General features: G+C 45.6%; 1 protein-coding gene and 1 pseudogene across 1 annotated transcript in view; both read left to right on the top strand.

Moving 5' to 3' along the window:
* The window catches only part of RNF144A (ring finger protein 144A), a 92,352-nt gene extending 86,649 nt beyond the window's left edge, over positions 1–5,703 (top strand). The window contains exon 8 of the mRNA XM_006274957.4: positions 472–5,703. Within this exon, the coding sequence (XP_006275019.2) occupies positions 472–603 (132 nt within the window). The 3' untranslated portion in view covers positions 604–5,703. The remainder of the gene's footprint in view (positions 1–471) is intronic.
* A 3,455-nt stretch (positions 5,704–9,158) lies between these two features.
* LOC102561885 (histone H2A type 2-B-like) lies at positions 9,159–9,625 on the top strand (annotated as a pseudogene).
* Positions 9,626–22,382: the final 12,757 nt, after the last annotated feature.

Genomic DNA, 22,382 nt, shown 5'->3' with positions numbered 1-22,382 from the left:
TGTGATTCAGTCTTAAAGGTAGGATGACAGTGTGTTACAAAAGGAGATGTGTTAATTCATTTTTCAAGGACTCAATGTGGAATAGAAGTGCACTTGAGCACCTCAGTGGATGTAGGTGACTAAGTGCCATAAGATTTGGCCCATAGCGTAAATTCTGACTGAACCAATGGAAAAAGACCATTGCAATCTCAAAGGTACTTTCTCAAGATTCAAACTTGTTCCTGTCTTCCCATTTGACAACGAGCCGTTGTTTTTTCTAACTATTGTTATATTTCATTAGTCACCCAAATATTGTTGGCGGTACAGTTAGGGAGAAATCCTGGCCCCATTGAAGTCAGTGGCAGTTAAGCCATTGAATTTACTGAGGTCATGTTTTCTGCCCTAGTACATTGGCTTTGTGTTAGGGCAAAATTTGAACTCTTGTATAATAAATACACTACTGACCCCAGATATTTCTGTTGTGTTTTTCAGGTGGTGGGAATCTTTGCAGGATTTGGTCTACTTCTGTTGGTGGCCTCACCTTTCCTTTTACTTGCTACCCCATTTGTTCTTTGCTGCAAGTGCAAGTGTAATAAAGGAGATGATGATCCACTACCTACTTAGATCAAGAGAAAATGGGACTCATGGCAGCACATTTTTTTGTTTCCCTATTGCACTCTATGTTGCTGTAGCCTTTCTTGCCCCATCCTGCTTTTGAGTGACACATGGAGTCGGAAACTCCAGGAACAGTTGTTACTACAGTTTCATAGACCAATTCATAATAGTTGAGAAGGAAAATAGAAGGCAAGTTGGATGTTTAGGGGAGGTCAACGACCAAGTTAGATATCTGAAATTAAGAGATGGAGATACTGGTTTCTTGTTACCCCAGCAAGTTACCATGTAGGACTAGGAATTGTGTTAAGTTACATCAGCAAAAGAACCTCAATTTTCCATGCAAATTTTCACATATCCATATGCTTTTAAATGGTGTCTTATTTCTACGTGTATTTACGTTGCCTATCATTTAAATTGGGCAGTTAATTTGACATGTTTGTTATGACCATTTTTTTATGAATATTGCCACTGCAAAATCCTGTGCTGGTGTATATTTTTCCAAGGGTAATGAAATCAATAAGGTGCATGTAGGCCATCATATGCCTTTTTGAATTTCGGGGTGGGGGTGGGGCGGGGATTGGAATTGCTGCCTTCCACTAGTTTTGGGAAGTCTTATGATACTACTTTGATCAAAAACTACATTTTAAAAATGAATTTATGAAAGCTGCAAAGTTTAGTGGTGACACAAACCTGTTACTTAATCAAAGTTCTTTTAAAAATGCATAGGTGGTATTGATTACCATTGGACCACTAGTCTTTTTCTGAATTGTTAATTTTTTGCTATTATTTAAGGATCTGCTACACTTATAGGGCTACATAACGTCTAATCCAGGTATCTTAACCTTTTATATATATATATAGAGAGAGAGAGAGAGAGAAAATTATATCTTAAACCAAATGTGTAAATAGCTGTGCTATTGGTTATTTTAGAAGTTCAAGATGGCTTGCTTCTGTCTTTAAAAGCAAGTAGCAAAACAAATAAATTTTGAGACTAATTTTACTTTTCAGCAGACTCTTGACTTAGTAGTGATTCCTTTCTTGATAGTGTGAAAAATATTAAACTTCAGGGTTAATCTTATAGTTGATGATTTAAAAAAAAAAAAAAAAGCCTGGGATGTTTGTGGAAGTTCTTCTCAGTGTTTAAGCATTTGACCCATTTTTCAGAATTGATGTCATATGGTGTATGATATTGCTGATGATACTGTGACAAAACAGTTCTCTCTTTTATAATTAACGTGTGTTATTCCAGTGTGGTATTTTTGCTATTTTGTTGTAATTTAGTGCTGTAACTTTTCCAGCGTAGAAACATGTCCTAGTCAACATATTGCTGATCACAAACTTTCCACTCCAGTACTACTTTGTGCAAAACTGTAGGAAGAAACCTTCCCCACCCCCTTCCCCCACAACCTACATGAATTTAGCAAACTCTGACCCAGGCATTCCTTCCCCCCCCCCGGTAGCTCTGTATTCAAGAGGATAACAAGTAGAACTGTATATAGAAGGCAAGTCAGAGTTAAGCTACCTTTATTTCCTAGTCCAGGGTTAAGCAATGTTTTTGTAGCAGAGGGCTGCTTTAATCGAGCTTGGCTCCAAGCACAGCAGCCCCCTATCCTAGTCCTTTTATATCTTTAGGCAGTCAAGAGGTGCATGTATATCCAAGTCAATAAGACTTTCCACTTAAGAGATTGTGTGGTCAGGGTCCTTAAACATAGCAGCAGTTGGGTAACTACAGCAGGTTGAAAAGATATTTTCCTGACTCAAACTCATTAAAAAGTTATTTCTTTTTTTCCATTCCTTCTATTTACTCTGCAATTCAGTTATAGGAAAGAATTTCAGAGACCCATTGACTTTCAATGAGATTAAAGCTCAAAGTCATTTAGGCACTTCTGAGCATCTTTCCCTTAACCCGAGGTCAAAATATTGACTTTAAAATACTTTACGTCCAAAATCAAACAAAGCAAGTGAAAAATGCTTTCCAGAGATTTTTTTAATCTTAGTAAATTCAACCTTATTAAGAGGGAGGAAGAGGAAATCTTGTTACAATCTAATGTATAATGTATATATAATATCATTAGGTTTGCACAAAATGTATAATTCAGAGCTCTAGTGGTGGCATTATTCTTTTATCCCACTTTTCATAATAGTTTCACCAATATTAAAACAACTTTCCATTTACTTATTTTCTCAATGTTCACATGAGGGATTTGGATGCCACATGAGCTCCTCACTGGGATGGAGATACTGCTCAGTAGTGAGCAGTAGGAAAGCGTTGCACTGAATGCAGTTATTCCTATGTGTCCATGTCATAAATTGCCTTCAAAACTAATGGGCATAGTAAGACGTTGGAAGGAAACTATCCTGTTTTGGGATGTTGCTTAAGGCCATGTATATTAAGTTTCTACCGAGAGAGTCACCACTCTCCTCATAGAAACTGCAAGCACATTCACTAAAATTATTATATCAGTTTATCCATGACATCAGGATCCCCAATCTGGAAAGTGAGTGAGTTTGGCTTCTTCAGTCCCCTTCCTGACTGGTCTGGGTGGGGACTTGAGCAGTTGTAGTTCCCCATGCCTTCCCCAGACCAGGATCAACCTGAATCAGCGCTTATAGTGTAGAATTAATGGGTACCTGTACATGAATAGCTCAGTTTTGCCAGACTTGAGGCAAGTTGATGTTGTGTGAGAGCTTAAACCATGGACCTGCCCTGTGCAGATCAGGTTGCAGAAAGAGGAGTTGCAGGTCAGACATCTAACTGTGCCTAAAGAGCTGAAAAGGGTTTCCTACATGGTGAGCGCTAGGTTGCACACAGATTTCTTTTTAAATTATAAGTGATTCTGGTTAACAATTCCAGAAGACAGATTGTGGCCAATCACTGTAGTGTCTGGGATATTGTAGTACAACAATTATTTCCATTCTGATTTTTCTAAGAAGTAGCCTTTATAGAACAGAGTTGTGGCACTGTGACCTGGGAATACAATACCCAGGGAATTGAGAATTTAAGTCCCCAGGGAAACAATTAATGCATTTCAAAATTTAAAGTGGCGGGTTATAAATTACAACACTTTAAAAAAAATAGTTTATAGTTGATAATCACCATTAGCACTGAGAATGCATTTTAGTCGTTATACCCGTGTTAGAGGCCTACATCGTATTTCCGGCTCCATTTACATGGTGTCATTTGATTTCTCTTCTGGGCATTGGAAGCCACTCTGCAAATATCTTGCATCCTACTTTTTTTTAGTTTGTATTAATTTTAGCATTGCAGTTTTGTTTCAAAAGAGTGATAGCTCTGGTAGTCACTCTGTGACAGCTTATGTTGACAGTCTGGTATTTACTACCCTGAATCAGATTGTAAATAAAATATGTATTGCTTTAAACTCTGATGTTAAGTCCCACATTTATGGAAGAGTAAATGTGCTCATGTGCTTATGTTGTATTTTTGAGGAAACTGTTTATGGGTTTTCAGATGACAGTTTAAAGACAATGGAGGTTCAATGCATGGTTTTTGTTGTATTTTATGTCTATTCTACAGTTTGCTTCATTTGCATTGCCTTAAATGCTCTTTTAAAGGAGATGATTACAATATGTGAGTTGAATATTCTGCTGGGAAGGAGCAGTGTCTTGTCTAGTGGTGAGAGCAGGGGAATGAGAATGGAGTTGCATCTCCGGGGGGCAGTTTTCTGTTGGCTGCTTTCTTCCAGCTCTGCCACTGATATGGATTCATGCCTGCCCTCACTGCAGGAATTGGGGAAAACTCCTCTGGAATGACATTGGGCCTTCATTATGGCTGCTTACAGATGTGGAAAAAAAAATAAACCAGAACTTTAAGCTGATTTCAATTGGCTATTAAATCGGCTTTAGATAAAAGCACCGAAAAGCCCTGCTGAAGCTCCTGATCTATACAGCCTCTGGGGAGCTGAGTCAAACTAATGCTCTGCTGCTTCTGGTAAAGTGTTGTTTGGGGGGCGGGTTCTGCTTGTGTTTGTTTTCGCGTCAGCAGCATCTGTGACGTTCAACAAGTCGCTGCTCCACTGGTTGTCTCACTTTAGTCATCTTTAAAACAGGTGGAACAATGCTTACCTACCTCACAGGGGTGTTGTGAGGCTTAATTAATTGTTTGGAAAGCTCTCTGAGGTCCTCTGATGTAAGATGCTATGTCAGTACTTACTATTATAGTTTTATGTTAATAGTTCAATCATTGTCTTACTACTTTCACCCTGAAACTTCCTGCCATAGTCTACAGAGAGCAGTTTTTTAAATACCAGACCCCATAACCTTTCATAGAATATTTATCTTCAAATCATGAAAGATAACAAGTAAGAACTGAGTGTCCCAGTTCTTAATGTAGAATTGATGACCTGACTTGAAGAAAATATTTAATACTAAGATAGATAAAGTATTATGTGTTTATGGGAAGAGTTGGGTAAAACATATTCATAGAGCAAAACAGGATATTTGGACTTAAAATGTTGTGGACTTCAAAAGTGATATTTATGTATTTCTTATATTCTCCCCTTACTATAAAGGAGATATTTAATAAAAGCATTTTTCATCTTGTAAGGTACAGCATGCACGAAGCTTTATGCAGGTTTGCGTTTAAAAACCAAAGTTCATACATTTCCTATATAGCATTTAAAATTCTAATGAAAATGGAGGTGGCTGCAGATAATGACATTAACAAGATCAAGAAAAGCCTGCATTAATGCTTAATTGCTAATGCACTTAAACTAAGTAAAGCATGCTGTTTGGGGGTTTTAAAACCCCGTGGTCTTCATTATGGCTTTGATTTGTGTCTCTCGTATAGAATTCCAGGAACGTTAGGTACAGACACGTGCTACATAGCAGAACCTTTCTTGATCATTTTACCATGGATGTATTTTAACCTTGTATAGAGATAAGCATGAAAGAGTCATGCATATGTATAAATGATGTATTTGACCAGTGTAAAAATAAGTTTTTGTTTATGTATTTGAAATGTAAGTACATTTTGTGCCACTAACACTGTGATGTATAAAAGAACTGTCGAATGCCTTTTAATGTTGTGTTTTGTACTTTGAATCATACTGAAGAGTTTAATTTGTAACTTCAATAGATATTTTAAATGAATGCGTCTCCTGTGATTAATTATACCCCCTTTAAAAAAACATTGTTACAATAGTTTGTTTTATACCTATCTTCAGCTCCTTCCTTGAATGCAAGGAAACATGAAAGCACACAGAAGGGGTCCGTTCTAACACCCACAGAAGTCTGTTGGCACATACCCAAAATGAGTTAGCCTGCTGCTCGAAACGTCAATTAGAATACTTCAGTATCCCAAAGCACCACAGGTTTAAGTCCTGTCAAGGTTAGCTCTATCATTTTTCTGCAAGGGGTGGCTTGAGCTTCTGACAGTTAAGTCTTGCTTTGCCTGTCTTGAGTCTGTGGAAGCAGAAAGAGAGGGTGAGGAAGGAGGTTAGAAGAGCTTGTTGGGACTTTGGTGTCATCTTCTGCCATGCCCATATATCACAGACCACGCCTAACTCTTTATAAGAGCAGGGATTTGCCTCAGTAGCCCAAACCAAGATTTCCCTGCAGTAGTGCTGTTTGTTTTGCCTGTCTTGTTAGGCTGAAGTCAGGAGAAATTGTTTTGTGCTCCTTGAAACACCACTGTCTAATTCTTTTTAAAAACCTGTATGCAGTCACTGCAGTGTGCATAAGCCCTGCAGTTATCTCTTGTTTTGAACACAAACCTGAAACACCACTGCATGTACACTTTGAAAATGCAAGTCCATAGAATGGCTGCCTCTGAATTACTCCTTTTTCACCATGACTTAGTGGAACGTAGTCACCTTTCTGCCTACCAGCTTAGATACTTCGATTAAATAACCATGCAGAAAATGTTCTTTCAACGCTACATGGCTTCCTAAAGTGATTTTTCTAGCAGGTATTATTCACACCCACTCACAAGGGAAGCAATCTCTGTTCTCTAATAATTCCACCCTGCTCCAGCAGAATATGGTTCATGATCACGGTTTGCTTTGCTGTTGTTTGGTGAAGAGGTTTACATTTTCATAGCAGCAGCTTGCACTGTGCAATCTAGCATTCAGTCTCCTGAGCATTTCCTCTTATTTCCTAGGCAGAGATCTGTTTACTCTGCTTTCCAAATGCTTTGTGAGATCTGCTTCCAGGTCCGTGATCACATTCCTGTTCTGTGACTCTGCAGTCAAAGTATTCGTCACATCATGAAGACAGCATGTGAAGTGGCAAACCTCAGAGTCCACACGTTAAATCTGTTGCATGCAAAGTAGATAAGAAAAGCACTGCTTTCCAAGGCCTACTTTGTCCTTGACTTTCCTTCCAAAACTGCAACAGATGCTAGTTCTGCAGAGCAGCTTTTGTGATGAGGGCATTTGCAATTGCACTGCGGCTGATCGTCTCATTTTCCATAGGCCGTTACAATAGATGTTCGAGGATAGAAAGACTTTATCACTTCTAGTCTGGGTTGGATTAAAAATTGTGAGTAGAGGTGAAAGGCTGTATTTCATTACTCAGACCCCAGTTGGAGTAATTATTTTTAAATGTCCTCAATCTTCAGCTCAAAAAAAAAAATATAAAAACTGCCATTTACTGGGTGCATCAATCTACATGTATACTTTACTGCAGTTGACTAATTAGCTCCACAGTAAAGCATCACTGCTCACATGTGCGCTGGTATTAGGTGCAATAAATTAATTAACCATCAGGGACAGTACTGTCTTTATGGCAGAGTCATTAAGTGTGCTGCAGCACACATGTGTAGACAGGGATTGGCTACATCATGAAGGTGTGGCAAAGTGGGAACTCCCTGACTAGCCACAATGCTAGTCTCCCACCTGCCTCTGGGCATGCCGCCTGCCTTTCTTTCCTGCCACACTTTGTTCAAAAATTAAGGTCTTAATTAAGCAGGAGGCTGCCCTTCATATGCCCTGTTCTCCTGGGCTTATGTATGCAGCTCCAGCCACCCCTATACTGCATCGTGAGCCTTGCAGATGTTCCTAACAGCTGAGCTCTGCCCCGGCCTGAGGCTGGGCTCAACTCCTCCCAGTGTTAGGCCTCTCGCTTTCTGCCCTATCACAGGCCAGACTCATACCGCCTCCCTCTCATTAAGGCCTCTCTCACTCCACCACCTCTCACACGGTCTTGCTCATACTGCCCCTTTGCGGGGCCACTCTTATGCCACCCCTCCTTTTCCTGGGGCCACACTCACCCTGCTCTCGCGCGGAGGGTCCTGGGGCTTCTTTCCCTGCAGCCTCTCGGGCCTCTCCCGCAACCCTCGTCCAAGCGAGCGCTGGGTGGTTAGCAGTACACTGGAGTGGCTCTGCCTCTAGTCCCTCACCAGGTCATTCACCCAGCTGCCCTGAATCGGGCTCCTGACTCACCCTGTTGTTCACTTCCGGCACTTCCTCAGCCACCCCACCCAGTCGGCCTGCGGCCTCAGGCACCCGAAGGCTTACCTGGACCTAATCTGGCCCCCATGTTAGCAGAGCCTATCTTCACGCCTCCCTGCTCACTGGGTTCCTTTTGTGCCCCTTCCTCACAGGGCCTCATCTCAGGCCCCCTGTTCGCAGGGCCTCGCTACACGCCCCCTCGGCAGTCGCATGTTGTAACCATATCCTGGCCTCTAACTCCGGCTTCTCACTGGGCTTCGTGTCCCTCATTCGTACTGGGCTCCTTGCCCCGCACACACACAATCGGGGCTCCTTGCCTCTTCACTAGGCTCCATACCCCTTACTAGGCTCTCCAGGCCTCCTAACTTCCACTCTGGTGCAGGCCGCGAGGTGCCCTACTGTTCCCTGCTCTACTCCTCCGCTGAGGCACATACTCCATCCACCCCCTGCACTGGGGCCTGGGGCCAAACACACACCCCGCAGGCTCAGGTGGCTGCAGCCATGCCTGGGCCCATCTCCACTTTGCAGGGTCTTGCATCCACACAGGCTCAGGTAGCCGCAGCCGTGCCTAGCCCCCAACTACCTCCAATGTTAAATGACCCACCTGAAGGTGGGGGCTGGGGTTTAGATGCCTTTACTCGCCTTCCACCGGGATGATAACTGGCCTGGCATTTCTGGGGGGCTGTTCCACCGTGAACAGCCCCACCAGGCCACCCATTGCCGGCAGGCTGCAGTTTTAGGTCATACCCAAGACCAAGAGTCTCCTAAACATCCCCATACGGTCTTGCCTTTATCTCCTAAACACCAGGGGTGCTCTGCCACAGGGTGTTAAAGTGCAGGGGCTGCCTGTCACTTAGCCCTCCACTATAGTACCCTTTTGCCCCAGCCAACCCCTCTGCTGCCCGCCACTGCCACCCAGAGCCTGGGGCTGACTGCCCGAGCCTGCTGTCTGCCTGGGGCTGCTTCACCCTTGCTCAAAGTGCTGCTGCCCTGGTCATACATAAATGTGCCTGGGCACAGTGTCTGTAACTCCCGTGTGAACTGTGCTGGACTGTATTCCATCACTTTAATAGCATGTGCAGATGTTCCCACTGGGTCAGGCCAAAACTGAGCTTTTCTTTCTGCAGAGGGGTGGCATCACATAAGAGCAAAAACATGTCTGGCTATGGCAAGCAGGGGGGCAAGGTCCAGGCTAAGGCCAAGTCTAGGTCTTCCTGGGCAGGCTGCAGTTTCTTCTAGGCTGTGTGCACGGTCTGCTTCACAAAGGCAATTATGCTGAGCGAGTGGGAGCTGGGGCACCAGTCTATTTGGCTGCAGTGATGAAATACCTGGTGGCTGAAATCCTGGAATTGGCTGAGAATACTTCTTGGGAGAACAAGAAAATTCTCATCATTTCCCCGCTGCTGACAGTCTGCAACAATGAGAAGCTGCTGGGGGGAGTCACCATTGCTCAGGGTGGGGTCCTACCTAATATCCAGGTGGGGCTGCTGTCTAAGAAAACTAGTGCCACAAAGCCAAGGGCAATTGAGATCTGTGCAGATTCAGACCTAGATTTGGAAAGTTCAATAACACAAAAACCTGGTGTCACAGTGGCAGAGAGTGGATGGTGTAAAGGAGAGTGAACTGGATATAACCAGAGCTTTATGGCACTTTCTCAAAGGTGACATTTCCAGAGCGCTCAGATGTTAGCATAGAAGTTGGTTATACAAATTGGAGCCAAACTGCTGTCCTACTATACATGGTTTCCAGATTAGCTCCATCTTTGTGTGGGCATTTCTAATGACAGTTATATAAAATCAATATATGTATGCCACATGCACAGAATTGTTAATGAAACAAATCAAACTCATTTGAATTCTGGCACAAATAGTTGTTAACAATTAAAAAAAAAAGACTTTTCAGTAGTTCATTTTCTAATATATGTATAGAACAGAGATACATTTTTATGTAGCGTGACCACAAGAGGAACAGTATGAAACCACGTTTGCTATTCAGCCCCCTGAGTCCCCTGTCAGCCAGGGCTGCTCTGACTCATCTCAACGTGTTGCAGTCACAGGTGCATATTCAAAAGGTGTGCTCGGGAGCAATAAACTCCAATGCAATATGCACCAGAGTTTATTGCTGCAAATTAATTGCACCTGTGGATATTCCCAGAGACTTCAGAATTTTAGAAATGCCCAGGGACCATTCAAATTGATAGGTCCTTCCAAGGATTTTGGCAACCTTTGAATTGGTATTGAGGTTGGCAAAGATGATCTGTATGGTTCTTTAAATATGTCTACACTACTTCTCTGGTGCTTCTGGAACACAGCTCTTAAGTTTTCCCCATCTATTCAGTTCTGCTGTTCTGTGCACACCAACCTGGAAGACAAGTGGCGAAGTCATGCTAGTGGTAACCCCCACTGCTCTTGAGATCCTTATTTCCAACATGCTTGACAACAAGGGAAGAAGTATGTTTCTACCTTGGATTTACCGCATCTCTTCCAGGTTTGGAGCGTGTTCCAGAGTGGCATAGCTAATCAGGATACCCATTGCAGTCTCTCAGAAACAGAGAGCTGTGTTTATCTGACAGGGTTTTCTTTGAGAGCAATTTGCCTCAGCTCTTGGAACTGGCTTTGTGTGACAGAACATAGACTGATTTCAACAAGCATATGCAAGTGAAAAACCTAATGAAGGCGAAAGCATCATCCATCCTATCCAGGAGACTATGCATGCCTTCATTTCTCAAACCAGTCTAAATTAAACTCTGTAGGCACAAGCTCTCCAGCGATCTACCCTGCTGGGTTTTATTCTTGAAACTGATTACAAACAGAACAATTTATTTTTTTCTTCACTCCCTTGGGATTATGATTTGGGTTTTTGTGGGTGGCAGAAATGCTTGTGCTGCCTAAAAAGCCCAAGGTCTTATTATACTTTTAAAATGACCCTGTCATTTTGTGGGATTGCCCGCAAAAGAAACACAAAAGGCTTTGCAGAATTCCATTTTAAAATTGTCAGGGCAGAAGGCCATAATTCAGCAATATGTTTTATATGCTTCAGTAATTGTTAGTGCTAGTGTTTTCATTTTTAAAGTGCAGCACAGCTCCTATGCTTAGCTATTCTCAAGTAAATGATACTTGAGTTAGAAAATCCATCCATAATTTTTCTTATACACATTTTTAAAAGCTCAAAACTTTTAAGTCTTCATTTCAGTTGATGCTGTTATAAGCCAGCAGGGTGCAGTCTGTGAACACATATTGAACTATATTAAACTATATTGAATTCTCTGCTTTGTTGACATTTAATATAAAAATGTGTGAACAAATCAGATTTATATCTTGCACTCTTAAAGCTGAAGTTGTGAGGCACACAGAGTTAATTGTAATGTTGTATGAACTCTAACAATGTTTTGATGGAAATGGGGAGTGGGTTGGTAATATCTTTTATTGGACTGTTCAACTGCATATTTGAGAGAGATGTTAGACATATTAAAAAACCCCACTTTTCACATATGTCATAGCTACAACACTCCAACGGTACTAATGTCATATTGGATGTTGCAAACTTACACCGAGACCTCTTCTAATTTCAGACTGACATGTTCCATTATGGTTCTGACTGTGGAGAACATGCTGACCTTTTCAGAAAGGCAAAAACACTATACATTTCACTTTCCAGAGAGCCTGATGTATGCAGAGAGAAGCTGATGTTATTAACAGCAGAAAAACATTCAGATAAGTAGTCCTTTTTAAATTTAAGACAGCCTTCTCAAAGAGCTCTGAGGTAGCCAGAACTGGAGATACTGAACAGGTCATGCATTGGTTAATGCCATTCAGTCCTTTAGATATTGCTGAACTGAGAGATGCCATAACCAGTAGCATCACAATGAGTAGGTGAGTAGGGCACAAGTCCAGGTTGCTGCCTAAGATAAGAGGGGCAGTTGTGCCAAAATGTACCTAAGCGAATGTCTCACACTCCCATTTCCCCATCCTCCCACCCGCATCCTACACCTTCCCTTCAGTGCCTCTGACTTGGGTACCAGGGAGGGCAGAGAACCAGGAGCAGCACCAAGAATTGGTGTTTAAATAGGTGCTTGACAAACATCAGTGGCAAAAAAAGGAAGTGACATCTCCCCTTTCAGCAGCAGTGCCCCCACACTATGTGCTGTCACCACAGAGTGCAGATCTCGCCAGTTATCTCTTTGGTTATGACTGAGGCAGAAAAGTGTACCTCAATGGGACAGGCGAAGGAATACACAAAATAAATTAGTTCCTTGCATATTTTTTGAGGCCTGAGGATTGTGTATCACAACCTTACCAATGCCAAAATCAAGTTTGAACTTTTTCTTAAAGGTGCATTAGCCATTCCTACAACGTTCCTTTCCACATCACCTGAGAACAGGCAACTTTCCATCGTCTCCTTAGTAGTGGGGTAGCCTCTAATTAGACAGAACCTGTTTGGGACACTTGTGAGATGCAAATCAAGCTTCCCTTGGCCAAGAAATCCTTCTTCCTCATCTTCCACATCCCTTTGTTCCATCCTCTCAAGTGTGCATTGGAAGTTGTATTGTTATGGATTTGGGGTGGTCTAGGCTTGTTTACCTTCCTACCACCACCCTGCTTGTATATCCATCAGATCAAGTGACTGCTGTTCTTCCATTTCCTTCAGAACTGGCTAAGCTCAGATGGTACAGGATAGCACATGTGCCTACTTTAGCTTCACTCATTTGCAGCATAGTGGGTAATGCTTCCTCTTCCCATTGCCTGAGAGATGGTCTTTAGGACATTGGGATAGCTGCTGTTTTAGGAAGAGTCGCTTTCAGAAGATGCTGAAGATTTCCACTATTTGACCTGATCAGAAACAGGTAAGAGGAGAGTGGGCAGCTTAGGCAAGGGCAATGAAGGGACACAACTAAGGAAGAGAATGGTCAAGATACATCATTCGAGATTCAGTGTTTAGCATCATCACTTCATTCTGCAAATCTTTGTCCTCCCTGCCGTGGCAGTGAAGTAAACCACTCCCTGCCACCAGTTCCCATTCTCCCCAGGGCTTAGGAGTCTTCAAGGAAGGGAGGAGGCTTTGTCAGAATGGAAGTCTGGAGGTTAAAATGAAGGGCCAATGCAGAGCCAAACAGGCAGAGCTGCTGACACTTCTGATCAAAGTAAGTAGATTTGAGGCATGCAGGTCAGATGTTTACTTGGAGCAGAAATGGATGACACAAAGCCAGTTATATTCTTAGAGTTTCATAGAGTGTACTTATGTCCTGTTTTCTTGAAAAGCAGTGGCACCACACTGCATACAGGCAACTGTCTTTTGCAGTATGGTCCAGTAAAGATATCCTACCCTTTTCCAAGAGAGAGGTTCCTTGGCCACTGCCTCTATAAAACAGACGAGTTTGCATCACACTGAATCCATTTTTTTCTCTCCCAGATTCCTGCATTTCACACCTGAAGGAGTTAGTTCAAGGCCTCCTTCCTATCATGCGATCTGGCCATTAATCTCTCTTTCACTTCCTTCTATGTAAGCTCTTTTGCAACACAAAGGAAGCTCAGAAAGGTCTAATGGTCCAAACAAAAGCTCCTGGGAAATGCACAGAATGCAAATTTTAGGTGCCTAGGTCCAAAACAGACACAGAAAGCCCCCAATTCAGGGGCTGCAAAACTTCCTGTGCACCTACATTCAGAGCTAAAGCTAGGCTTCTGCAAATGCACAGGACCATCCTGGGATGAGCAGGTAGGTACCTAATTCCTGGCTAAGCTCCACATTGATCCAGGTTTGAAGCCTTTTGGCTGGACCTTTTAATCTCCTCCTAAGTATAGAACTCACATAGGAGCTGCAAGTGATCACAGTGCAATGTCCTGGTTTATAGGTGGAATGATTTGAGAACTGGCTTTCTCTTTCCCAGAGTAGCTTTCACTGCAATTCTAACCCAGACAAAGCACCTATATACTGCACTGATAGCCTTGCAAATGGAACTGCTGTCATTGTTGTCTCAATATAAGCAACAATCATTATCACTCACAGTCATTAGCAGGGAGCCGGGTTTTCCCATGGGAAAATGGAGAAAACCATGGATTTTTCCCCTTTGCCAGAGGAAACCATGGAATTCTCATTTTGCCGGAGAAACCCATGGATTTTGCTGTTTTGCAAAGAGTTCTCTGCAGGCTGGCAGAGTTCTAGTCTACAAGGGGCAGGGGGGAGCGGGAGGAGAGTAATCAGGCAGGGGGTGCCATGTGCATGTGTGCACTTACACATGCACATGGCTGCCAGGCAGCCTGGAGAGTAGCTCCCACAGGTAAGCGGAGGAGGGAGAGGGAGACGGACGGAAGGAGTTGGGGAGGGCTGGGGCTGCTACCCAGTTGGGTGATGCGTGGGGCTTGGGATCCAGGGCCATAATGCACAGCCTCAGCACCTCAGCAGGGAGCAGGAGGGGGCTGCAGGGTGTGGGGCCAGCTCCTCACTGCTGTGCACACTCCCTGAGGGGCAGGGGGGACCTGTGCCCCCAGATCTGTTCACAGGGTGGGGACGGGCACAGGCTGCTCACTACGGGCTTGGGCTTCCATCCTGCTGCCCTCCCTTGGGACCTTTGTAGCCCAGTGGATGCAACCTGGTGCTGCAGGGCAAAGTGGAGTCGGGTCGCACAGGAAAGCTGCCTGCTACTGCAAGCTCCATGCTGCCCTAAAGACGTGTGCCCTGCACGCATGGCAGCAGTGAGGGACAAAACCCTAGGCTGCCACGCCTGCTGCTGCCATGCACACATCACCAGGGCAGCATGGAGCTCGCAATGGCAGGCAACTTTCCTGTGCGAGCCCACTTTGCCCTGCAGTACCACATTGCACCAACCAGGCTGTGGATGCCCCAGGGGAGGCCAGCAGGTCGGGAGCCTGAGCCCACAGTGGGCAGCCCATGCCCGCCTGCACCCCATGCACAGATCTGAGGGGCACAGGTCCCCAGGAATGTGCACAGCGGGGAGAGCCAGTCCCACCCTTGCCCAAGCCTGCAGTAAGCAGGTAGCAGGTGAAAAGATGGGCTCTGCTCCACTGCAGCAGCCACCACCTCCTGCTGGGGGTAGTGGGCTTTGAACCCGGGTCCTTGGCCCATAGCCTTAGCAGCTGGGGGGCCCCTCCAGCAGTGCTGGGGGGGCAGGGGGCTCTGGGAGGGGAGGAGTGATGGGAACAAGCAGGGCCAGGGGGCTGTGAGGGGGAGTGAGGGGCACCAGTAGGAAGACCAGGGGCTGTGGGGGGAAGGGGGAGTGAGGGTTACCAGCAGGCCCAGCAGCGGCTTTGCGGGGTGGGGTGAGAGGCCTTTTATTTAATCATGGATTTGGGGAGGGTTTAATCAGAAAATTTATGATTTTTTATCAGGGAAAACTAGGATCCCTCATCATTAGGTGAGAGTTGCCAGTAAAGTACCCAAGGGTGCCCCAGTATACTTTGACTTAGGGCTTTTCTTTCCAAAAGACTTTACAAGCTACAGGCCCAGAATGTGATGGAACTGCAAAAGCTTCTGGGTCAGAGTATGGAGCCAATTGATGAACAGCCCGTTGCAAGGCAAGGGAGGGACTGACATGGGTACAAACCTTTTTTCTTTATGTAAAGGGTCTTGGTTTCTTTAATCTTCGTAAAGAGAAGCTAAAAATTAAAGACCTGATGTTGGATTGCACCTCTGGCTCCTTTCACTTTGCTGATGAAGAGGCTAAGTAAAATGGGCTGCTCTCTTTACTGAGCAATTCCCCCATCCCACTGTTCTCCCAGTGATGTAGAGTAGTTGTCACCCCCAGCCTAGGTGCTCTGTCAAGGGCCTGCCTGGAGCATACTCTGCTCTTTTCAATGTCATTGCTGAAACAGTCTATGGCTCAGACTGCAGCAGCATATAAGGCACAGTAGTGTACAAAGGTAGGAACTATGACTCACTTTATTTTACACATGGAGAAACAGATGCAGAGAGGGGACTATTTTGACCAACAAGACTCTGTGCTTATGCACACACGCTGGCTTGCTGTTAAACTGATAATCTCCTGGGGAAATGTAAAAAGTGTTATTCTTTTCTTTTGTTTGAAAAAAATGGAGTTTTCTTGCCATTTTAAACACAACAAAACAAAACCCCACCAAGCTCTTGAATGACACACAATCCCTTCCTGACTTCTTTTCAGGCGTGGTGTCATGGCAACAGGAAGAATTCAAAATTAATCATAATCCAGACAAGATGGCCTCTACTTATATTAGATGTTGGTTTTATCCCAGCCTTGTGATTTTATTTTTGCCAAAACGAGATCAATGGAATTCTTTGCTGCTAAGGATTTTTTTTCCCACAGAGGATAAGTCTTGTGGTCACTAATTTGAGCATGCAGCAAACTGTCAATGGAAATTATGACATAGAATAAGTAAAATGACTCAAGACAAACCAAGATTAAAAAGGAAAAGCATGAAAAAGCAGAAAATGATTAAGACAAGCTAATCTTGTTAAACTTTAGTAAACCCAGTGGATGAAACAAAATATATGATTTTGCTAAGAACAGCACATTGAATGTTTCTATGAACAGTTTACTTATGAGATTTTATTCACATGCATATTAATCAGATAGTATTACAGTATATATCATCTTAGAAATATCTTTGTATTGCAACTAGGTCAGGTGATGGTCTTAAAAATACATTGAGGTTGCATTGCCATCAGCGGTGGTGGTGATCCCCCATAGTCAAGGATGATCACTCCCACGGGTCAAGTAAAGTGTTGTATATGAGTCCATTGAAGGCTAAGGCTGATCCTAGAGCAGGAGCTGGCAATTATTTCAGCTGGAGAGCCACTTAACGAGTTTCAATGAGCTGTCAAGGGGCACATGGGTAACCCTGCCCCTTGACAGTTGCCATCTTGGAACCAGAAAAAAAAACAAATCATACACTAAAAAGTCAAACATCTACTATAACATACTTTAATTTTATTACAAGAAAAAATTGTCATGATTTGTGTTTGCATACTGTATATAGAGGGGATTGCATCATAACTCAAAAATAAAGTCTTAGTCTTGAATATTGTGTGTGGGAGGTGTGGGGTGTGGTTGGGAGTGGAGGTATGTGTATGGTGGGGTGTGTGGGAGGGGTGGGGGTGTATGGTAGGGTGTGGGGGGGTTGTGACAGAGTGTAGCTGTGTGTGTGGGAGGACATAGAGTATGTTGGGGGTGTATATGTAGGAGGTTGTGGGGGCAGGGTGTGGGTGTGTGAGGTTTGTGGGGTGTGAGGGAGGGTGGGAAGGAGTGGGAACCCCCACACACTCCTCCACAAGGCAAACCCCCACTGCCAGCAGCAGCAGGCAGGGGCATTTGGGACGCTTGTTCCCTGTGCAAGCACTGGTGCACAGCAGTGCATGGCTTCAGACAGAGCTGTGCATGGGGGTGAGGAGCTCAGTCAGCTCAGCCTGCCTCTATCAAGGGGGCTCCATGCTGCACATCTGCACTTACCACACTGCCCCCTGTTGCTCAGGTCCCAGGACTTTGCCGGGAGTGGAGGAAGTCCCACTCTTGGCCCATGCTTCCCTGCAGAGTCCCAGGACCTGTGCAGCAGGAGGTGGGGAAGGCAGTCAGTTCCAACATGGGGCTTCCCCAGGTGCTGTGTGAGTATGGGAGCTTCAGGTACATGGCATACCCCCCCCCACACACACACACACACTCTCCCTCACACCCATACCCTGTCAAGCTGAACTCCACACTCCTGCTGCCCCCCTGGGCACAGGCTCTGCACTGCCACTAGCACCAGCCCCACTCTCTCTTCAACTCCCCCCCGCCCCTGCCCCTACTGCTTCCCTAATTGCTGCCCAGAGTAAGCAGGATGCAGGAAAGGCAAGCAGGCCCCCTCAGGGTAGCTGCAGCAGCCCTGCCCAGAAGCTGCTGCTGGCTGGGTTGGGCCCTTCTGACCAGGACGGTGGGAACAAGGTGCAGTAGGGTATGTTGTGGGGTGGGGGTGCAGTATTTGGGCACCTTGCTCCCACCCTTGTGGGCAGAAGGGCTGGGTGGGGTACAATTTGTTGGTGGGTGCCCGCAGATCAGATGAAAGTGTCTGGCAGGTAGGATCTGGCCCATGGGCAGTATTTTGCCTTCCCCTGTCTTAGAACCACAGACTCTCTGGCAGACACCACAGGAAGTGGCTAAAGGGAAGGTTGAACTGTGGATTTCTCATTCGTGTTTCCTTTCTTCCATTTATTTCATTTTTCTGCCTCCAGGGCAAGATGGTTTTCCTCAAAGTAAGATGTATCTTCTCTTACAAGATGTTGCCTTGTAGCCCTGTCATAGAATCATATAAAATTAGGATTGGAAGGGACCTCAGGAGGTCATCTAGTCCAACCTCCTGCTCAAAGCAAGACCATCCCCAACTAGATCATCACAGCCACAGCAGGAGGAGGTGGTCAGACCATTGCTCTTTGTTCTGTCCTTGGCTAGTTTTTCCCAATTTGTAGTGTCAGTGACACACTCCTAAATGTTTACCTTGAGGATGTCCTTGAAGCATTTCCTTGTTCTTGGCTGAGTTGGAAGTATAGCATTTGTTTTGGTAAATATACATCAGACAAGTGCACACAGTGCCTTGCCCACCATAGCTACTTGTCAAAATCCCAGTTTGATTTCAGAATGTGTTAATTTTCTCTTCAGCAGTGGATTGCTTGAGATTCAAGTGTTGCATGTGTTGCAATATATAGGTTCTGTGCTCACTCTGAGGGGTTTGTTTGTTTATATTTCATTAAAAATAAATTTAAAGCTCTTATTAGAGCATAGGGAGTACTCTGGTATATTTTGAACTGGCTTAATCCAGTATTGTTAATCCCAACCATTTGAAGCAAATGAGCTAGGCTCCCCAGAACATCATAAGAATGGAACAAGGTTTACAAGATTTTTAAAATAATGTTTTTGCAGAACTGTATTTTTGCCTTCTTGATTTTTGAGCCAATAGGATTCATGCTTTCAGGCTTTTCCTCAAAGCAAAAAGGGCTAGCAACACAGTATTTATTTTAAGAGAAAGAAAATATGAAAACAAGAAACTCTTCCATCATCTCATGCCATAAGAGGTCACATCCCCACAAGCAGGGGCATGTGGTTGCCACAGGGAAAAATCAGTGGCACAAATTCATGCTGTTGCTTCTTTCCCTAGTGCATGCACCTGCACGTGGGATTAGTGCAGCAAAAAAAACACTCTGAGTGGGGATGTGGTAAATTAGATGCATTATTCTAGGCAGAGCTCCAGGCAGCATTCATAACTATCAAATGCCCTCTCTATCTCATAGGCAGACAAGGTTCCTTGCGTGAATTTAATATCTTTTATTAGACCAACCCAAATAGTTGGAGAATAGTTATCAAGCAAGCTTTCAGGTTCAAAAACCCTTCATCAGGCTAAGGAAGTTGCAGCAGTTGGTGCGTGCTCTTCCTGGATGGAATGAAAAGTAAAGAAGCCAGGGGCTGGGCTGGGCTGGGCTGGGGAGTCAGTTGCCAGGCAGATTATAATGTGTCAAAAATCCAATGTCTATGTTTAGTCCATGATCTCTAGTATCCAGGAGGTTGATGAAATGGAGCTCATAGGCTCGTCTCTGGGAAGTGTTATGTAAATTTCCCTTGAGGATCAGGACTGAGAGATTGGAGAGAGAGTGGCCCTCCTGTGAGAAATGTGCCCCCACCGGTAATCGGGTATTTCTGTCTTTGATAGATTTCCGGTGTGTGTTCATTCTGGTGCGCAGTTGTTGTTTGGTCTCTCCTACGTATCTTCCATTAGGGCATTTGGTGCATTGGATGAGGTATACTACATTTCTGGAGGTGCAGCTGTAAGATGCAGGGATCCTGATGGCTCTGTTGTGGGGTGTAGTAATAGTGGGGGTGGTGGAGATGTGTTGGCAGGTTTTGCATTTCTTGTCCTGGCACGATCTGGATCCTTTTGGTGTGTTCTGGGCTTGAGGAAGTTTGCTTCTGGTGATGAGGTTGGCGAGGTTCGGTGCTTGTTTGAAGGCTAGGATGGGTGGCTCTAGGAAAATCTTTTTAAGAATAGGGTCTCTTTCTATTATGGGTTGCAGTTGTTTGAGGATTTTTCGTACGGGTTCGAGGGAGGGGTGATATGTCATAACCAGCAGTGTGCGATTTGTGGGGGGGTTTCTTCTGTACTGCAGCAGTTCTTCACGTGGTATCCGGGTGGCTCTTTCAAACGTGCGATCTACCTCTCTGGAGGAGTGTCCTTGCTGGGTGAAAGCCTTTTTAAGATTGGTGAGGTGGCAATCCCGTGTATTCTCTTCAGTACAGATGCGGTGGTATCTGAGGGCTTGGCTGTATATCACAGCTTTTTTGGTGTGTTTAGGGTGATTGCTGGTTCTGTGCAGATATGTATGTTGGTCTGTGGGTTTCTTGTATAACGTGGTCTGTATTTTATCATTTTGGATACTGATCCTCGTGTCTAAAAGGGAGATGCTGGTGCTGGAGTATTCTAGAGAAAGTTGGATGGAGGGATGGTGATTGTTGAATTTCTGGTGGAACTCAATCAGAGATTACAGGTTTTCAGTCCAAATGATGAAGATGTCATTGATATATCTTAAGTATAGCAAGGGTTTGATGGTGCAGTTCTTGAGGAAGTCTTTTTCCAGGTGACTCATAAAAAGGTTGGCATATTGTGGCGCCATTTTAGTGCCCATAGCTGTTCCCATCATCTGGAGGAAGTATTGATTAGGGTCTACACATGCCAGTGCTCCTGGATGAGTTTACTGTAGAGTAATTTTCTCTAGTAATTTACTCTAGAGTAAACCCACCCTGGGTAGGCAGCTACTTGTGTGGGGAAGTGGGAGAAGATTTGCTGCACATGGCAGCAGTCTGCTCCCACCAGCCCTGCACTGGCCCCCTGCAGCAGCCAGGGGGACCTCTAGGCACCCCCTAGGTACTATCCCATGGGCTGGCAAGGAGCACAGGGCTGGGAGACAGCTGTCTCCTGGTGGGACCTGAGAGATTGCTGCTGGGGTGAGCTTTACCACCAGAACCCAGGTGGGGACACTATCCCCCTACCTCAGCAGCAGGGAGCTCCTGGCCCCAGCTCCCTGATTGGAGGCAGGGGCCTTGGAAAGCTGAGCTAGGCTCCCCAGAACTTAGCTTGGAGAGCTGCAGGGGAGGGTTAGGTCCCAGCCCCCTACCCTGCTCCACTGGTGGGGCAGGTAGCAGTGAGCTAGCTGCTAGTTGCCCCACTGCAGATCCAGGCAGGGGTCCAGCACCTGCCTCACCCCTGCAGATCTTTCCAAGCCCCTTGCCTCAATTGCCCAATCGGGGCATGGGGCTGGGTCCTGCCTCTGACTGGGACAGTTCAACAAACACTGGTGCACCCTCACCACCCACCTCAAGTTTGCGGAAGACAACCGTCCCCAGGTCATCATCACAACCTATGTGCTGCATAAGATCTGCAAGTCCCAGGGGTAGCTCTTCCATGAGGCCTGGGCAGAGGAGGTGCAGTGGCAGGAACACCTGCAGCAACAGCAACAGCAACAGGCCCCCCCTGCCAAGACCCTGGGTAAGCTGCACAGCCACCACCAGGGGCCAGGCCACCAGGAGCAAGAGGCTCCTGCTGAGCACGGCCCTCCTCCCCACACCCCCAGAACCACACTCAGTGCAGACCTGTCTCAGAAGAACAACAGTTTTTATTCCCCCCAACAATAAAACACCCTCTTCCCTGTGCAAGTCCTTTGTGTGCTGGCCCGGGGTGGGGGGATATCAGGTGGGGGCACCTAGGGGGCAGAGCCCAGGGACAGGCTCCCAGAACCCCGGCCTCTGGCTGCTTCCCTGTGCATGTGGATGCTATGGCATGTCCAACAGGTTGGGAGCTCACCCAGGGACAATGGCAGCAATGGTCCCCCAGCACAGGTGTCTCCATCCCTGGCAGCTAGTGTCCAGGGCCAGCGTGTGGTCCTGGTCCCACTGCAGGCAGCTCTAGCTCTGCACCTGTCAGGAGCCAGGGCAAGCAGCAGGCCCCCCAGTTGGGGGGACTGGGTGGCAGGACACCAAGGGCAGGAGCCAGGACAGGGACTCCTGGCTGCTAGTGGCAGTTCAGGACCTTCTTCCAGCCCCATGGCAGGATGGGCGGGGTGCTGCTGGGAGGCAGGAGGCTGCCAGGTGGGGCTAGAGTCAGAGGCCAAGCAGAAGGTGGCCATGGCATAAAAGTGACTACCATGGCCAGAATGGTGTCCAGCACCTGGTGGTTGTCATCCATGGCCTGCACTACCCAAACCAGGATCATGTTCTGCTCCCACAGCTCCTCCAGCTGTTAATGCTCCAGGGCCAGAACCTGTGCTTGGAACTCCTGGTCCACCCAGTCCCATGCCTTCTTGCAGGTGATGTGCTCTGCTCTCCAGGTCCATGAGTTCTGCAGCTGATCCTCCAATGCTGCCAGCAGCTGGTCC

The sequence above is a fragment of the Alligator mississippiensis genome, chromosome 1 (genome assembly GCF_030867095.1).
Source record: "Alligator mississippiensis isolate rAllMis1 chromosome 1, rAllMis1, whole genome shotgun sequence".
Classification (NCBI taxonomy): domain Eukaryota; kingdom Metazoa; phylum Chordata; order Crocodylia; family Alligatoridae; genus Alligator; species Alligator mississippiensis.
This window is presented reverse-complemented; position numbering and strand designations above follow the sequence as displayed.